The 14400-nt window shown below is 45.4% G+C and overlaps 1 protein-coding gene across 4 annotated transcripts in view; it reads right to left on the bottom strand.

Annotated features, from left to right (window-relative positions):
- The window catches only part of CHD8 (chromodomain helicase DNA binding protein 8), a 63849-nt gene that overhangs the window by 21130 nt on the left and 28319 nt on the right, over positions 1-14400 (bottom strand). For all 4 annotated transcript variants that reach the window (XM_083471076.1, XM_083471079.1, XM_083471077.1 and 1 more), the window contains 11 exons: positions 13441-13578; positions 11467-11588; positions 10024-10267; positions 8944-9120; positions 8021-8164; positions 6589-6844; positions 5408-5621; positions 4502-4697; positions 2706-2873; positions 1432-1611; positions 736-846 (listed from right to left, as the gene is read on the bottom strand). In XM_083471076.1, the coding sequence (XP_083327202.1) occupies positions 736-846; positions 1432-1611; positions 2706-2873; positions 4502-4697; positions 5408-5621; positions 6589-6844; positions 8021-8164; positions 8944-9120; positions 10024-10267; positions 11467-11588; positions 13441-13578 (1950 nt within the window). The remainder of the gene's footprint in view (positions 1-735; positions 847-1431; positions 1612-2705; positions 2874-4501; positions 4698-5407; positions 5622-6588; positions 6845-8020; positions 8165-8943; positions 9121-10023; positions 10268-11466; positions 11589-13440; positions 13579-14400) is intronic.

Raw genomic sequence — 14400 nt, 5'->3', positions numbered from 1 at the left:
GCGTCACTCACCCCACGTCACTTCGGAACCCCCGAAAAGGGGTTTCCCTGTGAGTAGGGGGGACGCTCTTGGTGTGAGCCGAATCCCACGTTCCCAGGCTTCTTCCGCCTGGGATTTTTAGAGGGTCTCCGCCTTCGCCGCGGCGGCAAGACCCGATTTTAGCGGAGTGGGTTCCTCTGAATCAGAGGAATTCCGCCATTGCCGATGGCGCTGACCGGGAATTAGAAAGATCATGTTCTTTCTAATGAGTGGCTCCGGTCCAGGTTTGTGAATTGTCTTCCTTTAAATGTTGTGAGGATCCTGCGCCCTTTAAAATATGGGTTTTTGGGGGTGGTGGGTTATTGGGTTGTTTTTATTTTGATTATGCATTTTATGGTTTTATATTTTGATATTCAGGTTTGAGTGTTATGTTATTATTATTATTATTATTGGGTATTATATTATTATTATTATATAATTATTGATAATTAATTATTATAATTATTAATATTGATTTTATTAATAATAATAATAATAATAATAATAATAATAATAATAATAATAATAATAATAATTTAAGACAGGCTGAGGGTTGGGGAAGGAAATACAACTCACTTTTTTTAATAAAAAAAGTACACCATGCCTCAGAATATGAAGTGTCTCGTGAAGTCCTCATGTTACTAATGCGGCCAATCAAAGCCTGAATTGATGATGGGGGCAGGCTCCTTCCCCTCCCAAGCCCATTCCTCAACACACCTTGCTGTTGAGCATATCCAGGTCCAAGTCTGCCTTCTTGGCCCACTTCTGCCAGAAGTTGGGGTCGTCCAAGGCGATGTCCGTCCTATTTTCTGAGGCCACAAAGCTCGCCTGGGAGAGGAGAACATATATATATTTAAAAACAAGACTAATATATTTTTATTTCTTCCATACAGAAAGTTACATTTGTTAAGTCAACAATTAGATTCCAGTTGAGAGGAGAATATTTTTTAAAAAGGATTTATGGGGGTAGGGTTGGCTATCCTACTGTAACATGACATGTACCCTTAGTGAGCATAACATCTCTACTATGGAACCCGGCAGGTTTGGTTTAGTTTTAAAACAAAACAAATGGGTTTCTATACTTCATGGCTTGGGTAGGAGTGAGTCAGCCAGGAACACACAATGTAAAAAATTAAGAGCCTCCTGGATCAGATTATTAAGTTCAGACCCTGTTCTCAAAAGTGGCCAGCCAGATACCCACAAGCAAGAAGAATCTGAGTACAAACAAGCAAATTATGATGATGATGATGAGGATGATGTGCCCTTTCCCCTCCAGTGGTTTCCAGCAACTGGTGCAGTTTGTTCTGGCCCTCTGCACACGCTTTCCTGTTCACTTCCTTCAGCAAAGCCTCCCCTCCATCAATCTCCAATTCCCCTAACCTCAAAAGGAGGAGGTAGCTAAAGAGCAATTACCTTGGCGAAGGTGGAGCCCTTCCCTTCGCTCTCAATGGTGATAGTGGTCGTCCGCCGCAGCAGAATCTGGTCAATGTCCTCTTCGCAGAACTTGGAGCCCTCGTCGTCCTCTTCCATGATGGCAGCATAGGCTCCCTTCCGCAGCAGGTCTTCGATCTCCTTCTTTGAAAACTGCTGGATCTGAGAGGGGAACAGGAGGCAATGACAAGGGGGGCGGGGAGATTAGAAGACCATCTTCTCTGACCTGCTTTGGAATGGAAGCAGGAATCATTCTATCAGGCTCTGCGGAAAAGCTCAACTCAAATAAGGAGGAGACACCTTCCCCTGAAAAATTTCTGTTCCGGCTGGTTAAGATTAAGAACCACTATGTAACTTCAAGAATTGGAGTCTGAGGTTGAACCCCGCCTTGCCGTCCTCTCCCCTTTTCCCTGTGTGCCGTGCCTTTAAGACAATAAGCCTACGGGTAGCAAAGGTTTTGCTTTATTGTACGCAAAGTGCTTTGAAAGCCTTTCTGGCTGAAGAATGGGATGCAAATGCTGTAAACTGCGTACCGCTTTTGATATTTTCTTATATTGCAAACGTGCAATGGGTTTTTCTTTTTTAAATCAGAGGATGGTGTACATGAATGTTTATGACTGAATGAAGAAATACACAAAATTATATTATGCAAAGACGCCAGAGCAGAATATGGACATTTTTGATACTGGAAATAAGTTTCCAACAAAGGAGGAATGGCTTTTAAAAGTTATGGACTACGCGGAAATGCAAAAGCTGACAGCAATATTAAGAGATCAAAGTGACAAACTTTTTATACAATGAATGGAGGCCTTTTTTGGACTATTTGGAAAAGCACCTGGAACAAATGAAATCGCAGGCAGAATTTGAGATAGCAGCAGCAGGATAAAAATGATAAAGGGGATGAGTGGGGGGATTTTGGTAATAGACAAGAATCTGATATATAATGCAGAAGAAAAGAGTTTGAATAAAAACACTGTGGAGGTGGGAAGTCAGTACATGAAACAATGCAACTAAACAGTTGAAGTCAGTTTGTAAAAAACAGGAAATTCAATAAAAACTATATTGGAAAAAAGCAGTGTGATGCAAGTAGCTAGAATAGATGCTTCTTCGGGGTGGGAGGGGAGGAAGGTGGGCAGGGGGAAGGCTCCCAATTGGACACACATTCCTAGAGAAACTTCAGCCTAGATCTGCAAATCTCCACATTTGCAAGTTCACCCATGACTGCCTCTCCACCCATTGTCACCGACATTATTTACCCCAGCGATGCTGCCCTCTCTCCCGCTCATGGACTGCAGGACGGCCTTGTCCAGCCCCAGCTTGAGGCTGGCTTTGTCAAACATCTCTCGCTCGTAGGAGTTGCGGGTGATGAGGCGGTAGACCTTCACTGCCTTGCTCTGCCCGATACGGTGGCAGCGTGCCTGGGCCTGGAAGGAAGAGGAGACAAGAGCAGGAGAAGGCAACTGAGCATGTGAGAGATACACCCACTGCACAGACCCCTCTTGGGACAGAGAAAATTGTGGTTTTCTTCAAAAGAACGCTCCTCTTAGTGGCCAGAAACAGGAGCAAGGAGAGTTAAAGTTTAGGCCCTTGGGAGGCAGTAATTAATATTCACTGCAATTATAAAGATTGATTTTACATTTATGGAAAAAGTAGGCATACATACATATATAGTGTTATTTTCATAATTCCATTTCTGACCTCTTTTAATAAAAAGTAAAATTGCAAGTCATAATGTAACATCATAACACATCATAAAACAAATTACTACAATGCTACTGCCTTTGCAACCCGCCCTGGAATAACATTCCGTTTTACGCTAGTACTACCATCCGGTAACAGAAAGGTCCTAGAATGCCCAAAGATCTCCCATTTCTAAAACCACGTCTGGATGGGAGACAAATGGAAGGGATTCTTGGGGAAAGGGGATAGGTGCCAAATTATGACACAAAGAGGTAGCTTGGATACAGGTAAAGGACCCCTGGACATTTAAGCCCAGTCAAAGGCAACTTTGGGGTTGCGGCGCTCATCTCGCTTTCAGGACAATGGAGCTGGTGTTTGTCCACAGACAGCTTTCCAGGTCATGCGAACAGCATGACTAAACCGTTTCTGGCGCAATGGAACACCTTGATGGAAACCAGAGCACACAGAAACGCTGTTTACCTTCCCACCGCAGCAGTACCTATTTATCTGCTTGCACTGGCATGCTTTTGAACTGCAAGGTTGGCAGGAGCTGGGACAGAGCAATGGGAGCTCACTCCATTGTGGCGATTCAAAGTGCCAACCTTCCGAATGGCAAGCCCAGGGGGCTCAGTGGTTTAGACCACAGCGCCACCCATGTCCCAATGCTTGGATACAAGGAGGAAAGGGTGTGTTTGTGTACTGCTCAGTATCTGTGTATTGCTCAATAGGCAGAGTATGAAACTCTTAATCTCAAAGTCATGGGTTTGAGCCCTACGTTGGTGCAGCGGATTCATGTATTGCAGGGGGTTGGACTAGATCAGAGGTAGGCAACCTAAGGCCTGGGGGCCGGATGTGGCCGAATCGCCTTCTCAATCCGGCCCGCGGACGATTCGGGAATCAACATGTTTTTACATGAGTAGAATGTGTCCTTTTATTTAAAATGCATCTCTGGATTATTTGTGGGGCATAGGAATTTGTTCATATTTTTTTTCAAAATATAGTTCGGCCCCCCAAATGGTCTGAGGGACAGTGGACCAGCTCACAGCTGAAATAGGTTGCTGACCCCTGAACTAGATGAACCTTGTTGTCCCTTCCAACTCTACAATTCTATAATCTATCCATCACAGTTGTAGCCTGTCCTGTCTTGCCCAGGATGGCATGCATAAGGTGATCCCATCTGATTTTTACAACAAACTTGCAAATTAGGTTAGGCCATAAGAGAAAAAAGGTGGGCCTGAAGTTACTTGGTAGGCAAAGGGGGTGGGTAATACATGTTTTCACTCAGCAGACTTCAGAGCTTTGTCTGTGGACAACACCCCCCTTGGCAGAAGACTGGCTCTTCCCACCCTGAAGGTGTCCCCGCTTGCTGTACCTGCAGGTCGTTCTGGGGGTTCCAATCCGAATCAAAGATGATGCAAGTGTCGGCGGCCGTCAGGTTGATGCCCAGCCCTCCTGCCCGTGTGCAGAGCAGGAAAACGAAGCGATCCGAGTCAGGCTTGCTGAAGCGATCGATGGCCGCCTGCCGCAAGTTCCCCCGCACTCGCCCGTCGATGCGCTCGTAGAGATACCTGCGTGGAGGGGCAAGGTAATTAGGGAACACGAAGGCTGAACGAGAGGTGGCACCCCATACAGGTGCCACAGGGAGTCACAAGAGTTAAGAACCCCCCGGCAGGAAGGCAAGAGGCTAATGGTCCTAAGCATGGCATGCCGCAAAGCCAGGCTGGTATGTGTGTCTTGAATTTGCCACCCCCAGTGGGCTGAAGACAAGAATGTGCAAATACAGTGGAACCTTGGTTTTTGAACTTAATCTGTTCTGGAAGACCATTTGGCTTCCGAAATGTTTGAAAACTGAGGATCAATCTGCTGGCTGAAAAGTCAATGGGGGGGAAAATTGAAAAACGCAACTCGGAAGCCATTCAGCTTCTGAAAATCGTTCAAAAACGGAAGCATTCACTTCCGGGTTGTTGACGTTTGGGTTCCGAATTGTTCGGATTCTGAAGGGTTCAACAACCGAGGTTCCACTGTACATGACTTTCCCCGCTCCCCTTTCGGATAAGACTATGAGTCAGTGACTGGGGGGAAAGTATAATATATCACTACACATGCAAAGAACTACAATTTCATACATGCTTATCCAATATATAGATATGTGTGTGTGTTAATGTTATCCAAATACATATAGGGTTATTTATAAATGACATTTAAGTGTGTTCCAAATATCATTGTACTTTGATTTGAACCCTAGTTTCCCAGGTCTCTTCTTGGCACAAGCCCTCACCTCTTCTGGATGAGGTAGTCCTCCAGGATGTCGAGGCAACGGACCATTTGAGAGAAGATCAGCACCTTGTGCCCGCCGGCCTTCAACTTGGGGAGCAGCTTATCAATCAGCACCAGTTTCCCAGAGGAGCGCACCATGGCCTGCAAGGGGAAATCATGGGGCAGGTGGTGGTGGCAGGAATCCCGGAACTCAGTCAGGATCTTCTCCTCGGCACCTGATTCGGCAGAGGGGGCAGAGCAAGAGAGAGGGCATGTCAGAATAGACTCACAGGGTCCCTGAAGCCAAAAGGCAAAGAGCCTGAAAGCACTGAAACTATACCGAAAACCACTCCCCCAATGTAATGAGAACTAGAGACCTGCTTTTAAAAACCAGCCCTGCCCTATTTCTACTGATCCAACATATCAGAAATTCTGTCTCTGAAATGATCTCCACCCCCCTCCTGCCCACCCGGCTAACTTGCCGTTGATGAATACATCATTTATGTATGCGACCACAGGTGCTCGGATGTTATTGGACCAGAGATGTAAAGAAGATAAAGTCCAGACCAGAGAATAATGGCAGATTAAGTTGATGGATTATGACAAAACAGCAAAAACGACCGGAAGAATCAGAAATCTGGAAGACCCAAATTCTAATAAAGAATGGGGGAAATTTATAATTTATCTTAAAAACCATTGTAAACAGTTAAAATTGTTAGTAGGATTGGAGTAACACCTGTAGTTTAATGGTGAATTTTGGATATAACGGAGATGTAAAAGATTTGGATTATGATAAAAGATGCAGGAGGAAATGACTAACAATAGGTCCCGCAAAGGGGAGGAGGGAAGCCCGGGAGATTCTCTGAAGTCTGGTCTTTATGTTGTATGTTGGATATGTCATTGTAAAACTGTACAGTCGTACCTTGGAAGTCGAACAGAATCCGTTCCGGAAGTCTGTTTGACATCTGAAACATTTGACTTCCAAAGCACGGATTCTGATTGGCTGCAGGAACTTCCTGCAGCCAATCGTAAGCCGCGGAAGTCCCGTCGGAGGTTCAAAAACCAGAACAGTCACTTCTGGTTTTTGATCGTTCGGGAGCTGGAATGTTCGACTCCCAAGATGTTCGGGAGCAGAGATATGGCCGTAATTTTAAAAAGCAAACACACACACACACACACACACACACACACACAAACACTTGCCGTTGATGAGGTAGGGATGGTTGCAACACTTGCGTAGCTCCATCATGGTGTTGAGGAGGTTGGGCATGTTGCTGTGCCCTGCCCCTTTGGACAGGAAGTTGAAGTTCTTTTCCAGGATGGCCCGGTAGTACTTCTTCTGGATGTTGGTGAGCTCCACCTCGATGATGGTTTCCTGCTTGGGGGCCAGGTTCTTCTCCACGTCCTCCTTCAGCCGCCGAAGCATCATGGGCTTCAGGATGGCCTGCAGTTTCTGCACCTAGGAGGGTGGACAGAGAAGAGATTCTTTTAACGGCTGGGCCTATCTGGGAGGAAGGGCGAAGATGGAGGAGGAACTCAAGAGTGCCCAAGAAAAGCTTCCCATGTGGTTCTTCTCATCTCCTTGGGTTGTGCGTGGATATCTTACTATATAATAAGATTGCCATGCTGTTGTCATGCTACAGTTCATGGCAGCCATGGCAACCCCAACGTGACGACGGACCAGCAGGCAGGCAGGCTAGCAAGCATGCAGTTCGGGTGGCAAGCAGCCCAGGTGAGCTGTTTCAAGGTGAGTGGGCAGTGCCTCCCCCTCTGTATTAAACAAAGCAGGAGTGGTGTTTAAAGCAGGGGTGCTGCTGCAGAAAATGGTCTGCCAAGCTGCCTCCCATCCTCCTTGAAAAGGGCTGGGGCAAGCTTTGAGGAGGTGGGTGAGATGTAAGGAGAGGAGGGAAGGGAGGTTGGCAAAAGAGTTGGTGGGTTGATAAGTGGAGAGAGCAGAGGCAGCAGTCGTGTGTGTGCGTGTGTGTGCGTGTGTGTGTGTGCGTGTGTGTATGAGGTGGAGAGAGACAGACACACAGAGAATTAACCAAGTAGTGTTTATTGGAATGGTTTGAGAGCAAGAAGTGGTGAAATAGGTGAGATGGTCAGAATGCTGGAACCAGGACTCCTGGGGTCTATGTCTGCTGGGTGAGGGACAGCGGGATACAAGGCATTAAAGAGAAAGGAGACCCGCCCTCTACAGAAAGAAAAAAAGAAAGAAAGAAAGACGGATGGATAGAGTGTGTTAAATTGGGAGAGTAATGGGGAATCTGACTGCCCTGGAAAAAAAATTGGTGGAAGTCGCCACATTGGGATCAGTTTCAATTGCTGCAGGCAGATGATGTAGACACTCATGTGGTGAGGGGGCAATTATCTGACTCCTGCCCACCATGGCTTTTAAAATCTAGTAGGAAGGGACTGGCTGGTTGGGTCCCGGGAGCGGATAATACCCAATTACAAGAGGGAGTTATGCCCACTGCCTTGAAAGAAGCACAGTGGTGAAGCCCACCCACCCCCTTGAAAAGGCCCTCTGTGGATCCAGAGCTACACTCTGCAGTCTCTGAAATTCCCTTCATGGGAAGTGAAGCTGAGGGAGAAGCCAGTGGAGGAAGGGCGAGGGCCGAGTACCGCTGCTTACCTGCTCCTCAGTTTTGAGGTCACCAAAGTCCTTGAGGAACTCTGATTCTGAGGGGAACTGGGAGGGCTCGAGGAAATGCAGGAGGCTGAAGAGTTCCTCCACTGTGTTCTGGAGGGGGGTGCCGGTCAGTAACACTTTGTGCTCCTAGAAGAAGGGGGAAGGCAAAGGCAAAGGGAGGTGTCAATGCACAAGCTCAGGCCTGCCCCATAGATGAAATGTGTGCAGGTGCATGTATGTGAGCAACTGCAAAATAAGTCAAGCCCTCAAATAAGCCCCAAGGTTTTAGGTAACAGGAGAACAGAGAGACTGGCACTTATGCCAACAGACTCGCTTGCAGGTCTATCCGAGGTTTGAGGATAGGGAAGTTGAGCCTTGCTTACCAACCCCCATCTACAAGTGGCAAATCAAACAACTGCACATATATGTCCAAAAAACTTTGATATCATTATTTCTGTTAGATGTGGGGAGGAGAGAAAAGGCAAAGCTCTATGGGGCTACGCTGAACCCTTCAACACTGGAGACATCATGTGGTTTGGCCTATGCACTTCTACTGGGGCATCTAATCTGACTCATGAATCCCTTTCCCCAAAAACCTCTCCTTTGTTTTAGCAGGAGATTCTGTTGCAACCCCCTCCCTGCTTCAGAAAGGGGCCTGCATCCCATCCCTTGCTAAAATGAAGGGGTGGGAGAACCCCCATTGCTTTTCAAAGCATCTTGCACTTGACATCACTGAGATGCCAGGTGATTGACAGGTGGGTGGTCTGCAGAGCTCAAAAAGGCTTCCCACTCCTGCTTGACAATCTTAAGGGCTAGAAACTCATTTTCCCAAAGTTGTGTACTTCGTCTCACCCTTGTAAGCTAGAAATAAGGTTTGACTTCTGACACCGGGGAAGGCAGGAAAGCAAAAAATAGGGTTCCCTTACCAGGTCCATGTGCTTAAGACTGTCCAGCAGTTTACAGTTGCGGTTCTTAAGGCGATGGGCTTCGTCAATGATGACGCAACGCCACTCTATCTCCCTCAGCTCGGGGCAGTCCGACAGGATCATCTCAAAAGTAGTGATCAGGGCATCAAACTTGTATGCGCCTGGAATCAGGCGGCCCTGTTGGGGGACAGAAAAGAAGGCATTCAGATAGTATATGAGCATTAAGTTACTCAAGGTTTTTGCTTTCTCCCCCAACATATGTATTTTTATTTATTAAGTTGCTAGTCCTTCTTGTTGTTGTTATTAATCCAAAGGCAAATGAACAGAAACTGTAAAGGGGCAGATGAGATTGTGAAGATGCAATCAAATCCCCCTACCCCACAAAAAAAGAAAAAGTAGGAAGCCTGGAACTGTAGCTTTGCAATCAGTTCAGAATGATGGGTTTAATCCCCAAACTTGCACCTTGCAGAACTATAACTCCCAGATACCTTTGGGCGGGGATGACTGTGTAAGCAGACATGGCACTGGAACAAAATTCTTCATCTCAACCATCACCCAATGCTCACTTTTGTCGTTACCTTACCCCCCACCCCCCAGGTCATGATAAACCTGACTGCTGAAGTGTCATAATCCATTGATAGTAACATTCAAATCCCCAGAGGATGTGTTCAGGAAGGCAGGGACAAGTGCAATACCCAAGAATCCCTTTTTCTTCCATCTTTGCACTACTCCAGAGCCCCCTTCCCAAGCAAAGATCGTGCGTTCAAGACAGAGCTTTTCCCATCGAAAAGCTACTTTGTAGATCTCTTGATATGGACAAATAGGGGACTACCTGCTCATTGACAAATTGAGAAATCAAACGAGAAGACCCAGGAGGATCAGAGTCAAGCCAGTTTCTCATCTGGATGCCTGTGTTCCATTCCTCTGGCTCATAAGCTCGGAGCCATCCTACCCAAGCACGAAATCGTTTTGTTTAATTAAGAACACAAGAGCAGCTCTGCTCTGGATTAGACTAATTTGGTCCATATGATGGGATGTGCTTGGATTCTTGTAAACCGCTTTTTGGGGGAAATACCATACCCGGGAATCTTTGCAGTACATCTCGTATTGCTGGATCATCTGGCGGGAGGCGAGGCTGCCATGGTAGACGATGGTGTTCATCTCGGTCCAGGTGTTGAATTCCCTCTCCCAGTTGGTGATGGTAGAGAGAGGGGCAATGACCAGGAAGGGCCCCCGGATGCCCACGTTGTAAACCTCCTGCAGGAAGGCAATCGACTGGATGGTTTTGCCCAGGCCCATTTCATCAGCCAGGATGCAGTTTTGCCTGAAGAGGAAGACAGGGCAGACTCAGCGGTCGTTCTTTTTGGGGGGCTTTCAGGAGCCAGTCTGTCTATTAATAGCTGGGATATTAAGGAACTAAGGCTGCAAACCCTAAACAAATCCTATAGGGATTAAATATCATCACCTCTTGAGACTACATGCGTACGATTGCACTGAAAGCAGTACTGTGCCCGTTGGACCAAGGAAGTGCAGCATTTTGAACTGGATGGACAATGCACCACCCAAATAATTTCAGATTGATTTTGCCTTGGAGTAAGCAAGATTTTAGCCCTCAAGGGTTTGAAGAGAAGCTTGAAAGTTTGTGGGGGGTAGGGAGGGACAGACACTACACCTGCTGAAATCTTACGAAGCTGGAATGGAGCTGCTAACAATTACTGGAAAAGACTCCCGTGGGAGATAGAGGACTCTCCTTTGCTGGAGGCTTTGAAGCAGAGGTTGGAGGGTCATCTGTCATGGATGCTTTAGTTGAGATTCCTGCGTTGCAGGGGGTTGGACTAGATGACCCTCGGGGTCCCTTTCCAACTCTTAAAATTCTATTACAGTGGTACCTCGGGTTAAGTACTTAATTCGTTCCGGAGGTCCGTTCTTAACCTGAAACTGTTCTTAACCTGAAGCACCACTTTAGCTAATGGGGCCTCCCGCTGCTGCTGCGCCGCCAGAGCACGATTTCTGTTCTCATCCTGAAGCAAAGTTCTTAACCCAAGGTACTATTTCTGGATTAGCAGAGTCTGTAACCTGAAGCGTATGTAACCGAGGTACCACTGTACAGTGGTGCCTCGCAAGACGAAAAGAATTCGTTCCGCGAGTCTTTTCGTCTTGCGAAGCACGGTCCGTCGCAACTGCGCCTCTTCAAGCAGCTTTTTTAAAAAAGCGCAAGACGTTTTCGTCTTGCGAAGCAAGCCCATAGGGAAATTCGTCTAGCGAAGCAACGCAAAACCGAAAAACCCTTTCGTCTAGCGAGTTTTTCGTCTTGCGAGGCATTCGTCTTGCGGGGCACCACTGTATTCTCATTCCCAGATAGATGGGAGTGGGTGTTTCACTGTTCTATACAGCTCTTTGACCCTGTATATATACAGATGAGAGAACCCACCATACCTTTAATTCCCTGATTTAGCACCCAGGATACAAATGCGGATGACAGCAGAGTGTTCTGCTCTTCTCCTCTCCTTCCCTTGGGCTCACCTGTTGTACCAGTTGAACAGCAACCAATTCACACCCTCCAGCTGATACTCTCGCAGTTGGTTGCCGTTCTTGTATTCATGAGACAGCTCTAATTTCTTCCAGGAACCAGCCTGGGGACGGGCCTGAAAGGAGAAAAGTATAGAGCTTTGCACCTCAGGAATCAAGAGCTGCAGAACCTGTGGGACTCGGGATACTGTGGGACTCCAACTCCCATGAGCCCTAATTCAGCACGACCTAAGGTCAGGGGTGAAAGGAAGGCCACCAATTCTCCATCCTTGCAGATAGAACAACCTCTAAAGATTTCTCATTAACGTATCAGGACTGGAATTTATTTATTAAGAAGATTTTAATACCGCCTTCCTTCCCTCACCCCCAGATAAAAAATCCAAGTCGGTTAGCGAGAAATAAAATGGACAGGCGTCTTGCTAAATGCAAGGTGGCTCTTTTAATGAGATTCAGAAGCAATACAAACACACATGAGTGAGAAGATTAAAGATTTTATTCTAAACAGCAAGCATGACATACATTATCAAGCAAGCACTTCGACCTGCCACTGAGAAGCCCTTAAGAAGTGGCAAAGTGACCCCCAGGTAGCCTGAGGTTGCACGGCCCTGGGGTCAACAGTCTGTGCACAAGCTTCTCAGAACTATGCCCCAAAACCATCCGATTTACAGATAGCTAACTTGTTAGCCTACATGCCTTGCCCGACTAACTAGTGCAGATTATTAATTAGCTAGCCTCCTCTTCCAATACCACATGTTCATCCAATGAATGTCTAACATCAAAGAGGGTCAGAAGGTACTCTGCATTATCTGGCAGAATCCGAGTCGGTGAAAGAAGACTAGAAGAAATTTAAGGACTATTTAAAGAAATATTGTAAAATGAATGAATGTTAGAAAGATGTTGGATAGAAACTAAGCGGTTTCCAGCTGTAATGCTTTAGGAGACATGAAAAAAGGATTATAAATGGGTAAAAGTTTAATGGTAAGGATTTGCTGAACTAACAAATTGAACTGGAATACAAAGAAGGGAAGTATGAGGAGGTCGGAGGAAATAAGGGTATGGAAGTTATGTCATTGAAAATTAATGTGTGTTTTTAATTGTTTATTATATTTTTTATTTTTTCTAATATCCAAAAATCTTTAATAAATATCTTATATATAAAAAAGAAGGTACCCTGCATTATCACTTCCTTCCAACAAATCAAAGGCTGTTCTCAGCCATCAAAGAGCAGAACAAGAGATAGAGAGGGAAAGTAAACAGAGGCAGGAAGACATGACCATGTCAGATCACTAAACTCCTCGAAATACAAATATCTTCTGGAAACGATTGCCCATACAACAGGAATATACAGTGAGCATTAAAACTTTTTTTAAAAAAAATCAGAACCACAACCAACAGGAAAAAACCCAAAACACCCAAACCAAAGACCCATTGAAATAACCAAATCACTCATTTATGAATTGCCTTTTTTTTTAAAAAAAAGTCACATTTAGGGATGCTCAAATATTAAAAGATTAAAAAAAATATTGTCTTGATCACAGTTTATAACCAAAAAAAATCATATAAATATATTGAAAAACCAGTGGGGTGCAAAGCCTCACACAGATGCAATCATCCTCACTTGCAAAAATTAAAACAAAATCCTGATTTTTAAAGCAAAAATTAAAAGGGGGTAGGAAGAATGAAAATTTATTACACTTATATCTCATTTTCCTCTTAAGTAGTTCAAAGAAGCATACATGGTTCTGTCCCACTCTCTTTTAGCCTTACAACAATGAAGTAAAATAGGCTAAAAGAAATTGGGCCAGGGATCTATTTCTTGGAGCAAAGAAGCAGGTGTTCCAACATTACCCTGAGCCAAAATTGCAACAACCACCTAATTGCAACAACCACAGAAGATAAATCCACATAGCAGAGAAGTCCACGTATCAAGAATTCTGGGGGAAGGGGAAATGCAGAGGTGTCACTCACCACGCGCTTCAGCTCCGGGTGCCTAGACTGGATGCGTTTGAACTCCCGGACCTTCCCCTCATCCACGTCCTCTTTGAGTTCCCACGTACTGTCCTCGTAGGGGAGCGAACACCACTTCACCAAGTAATAGATCACCGGCTGCAGAGTGTTCAAGAGACATGTGCATGCTTAGGGTCCATTTGCAAGCTACAATAGCCTCTTTATTTAGTCAATAGATTTTTATTTTTTGCACCTGTACAGCTATATTCAGAGCTGCTCAAGAACAAGCAAACTTTTTTCTTTAAAAAAGAGATAAAAGGTAAAGGACCCCTGACAGTTAAGTCCAGTAGTGAACGACTCTGGGGTTGCGGCGCTCATCTCGCTTTACTGGCCGAGGGAGCCGACGTTTGTCCGCAGACAGTTTTTCCGGGTCATGTGGCCAGCATGACTAAGCCGCTTCTGGCTAAACCATAGCAGCGCATGGAAATGTGGTTTACCTTCCCACCAGAGTGGTACCTATTTATCTACTTGGACTTTGATATGCTTTCAAACTGCTAGGTGGGCAGGAGCTGGGACCGAGGAACAGGAGCTCACCCCATCGCGGGGATTCGAACCGCCGACCTTCCGATCAGCAAGCTCAAGAGGCTCAATGGTTTAGACCACAGCGCCCAATAAATAACAAGATGACAAATAATAATAGTAATTATTATTATTATTAAAATAATAAAGAACTCCTTTAAGAGAATCTAGTCTTTTTGTCTTAAGATAGTCTTTAAAAGAATCTTTCCCCCAAAATATTTTTTTTAAATAATTCCAGTAGCAGCTTAAAGACCAACTAAGTATAAGCCTTCTAGGTATGAGCTTTCGTGTGTATACACACTTCTACAGATACTGTGAAGCAGAGGTTCCTACCACCTTTTATTGCTATCAATAAAAAGTGCCATGAAAACAGAAAAAGTCTAGGAGTAAGCAGTGTGTGCA

This window comes from Podarcis liolepis (assembly GCF_965112155.1).
Source record: "Podarcis liolepis genome assembly, chromosome: 13".
Taxonomy (NCBI): Eukaryota; Metazoa; Chordata; class Lepidosauria; order Squamata; family Lacertidae; genus Podarcis; species Podarcis liolepis.
The sequence above is the reverse complement of the archived record's forward strand: the minus strand, read 5'-3'. Positions and strand labels throughout refer to the sequence as shown.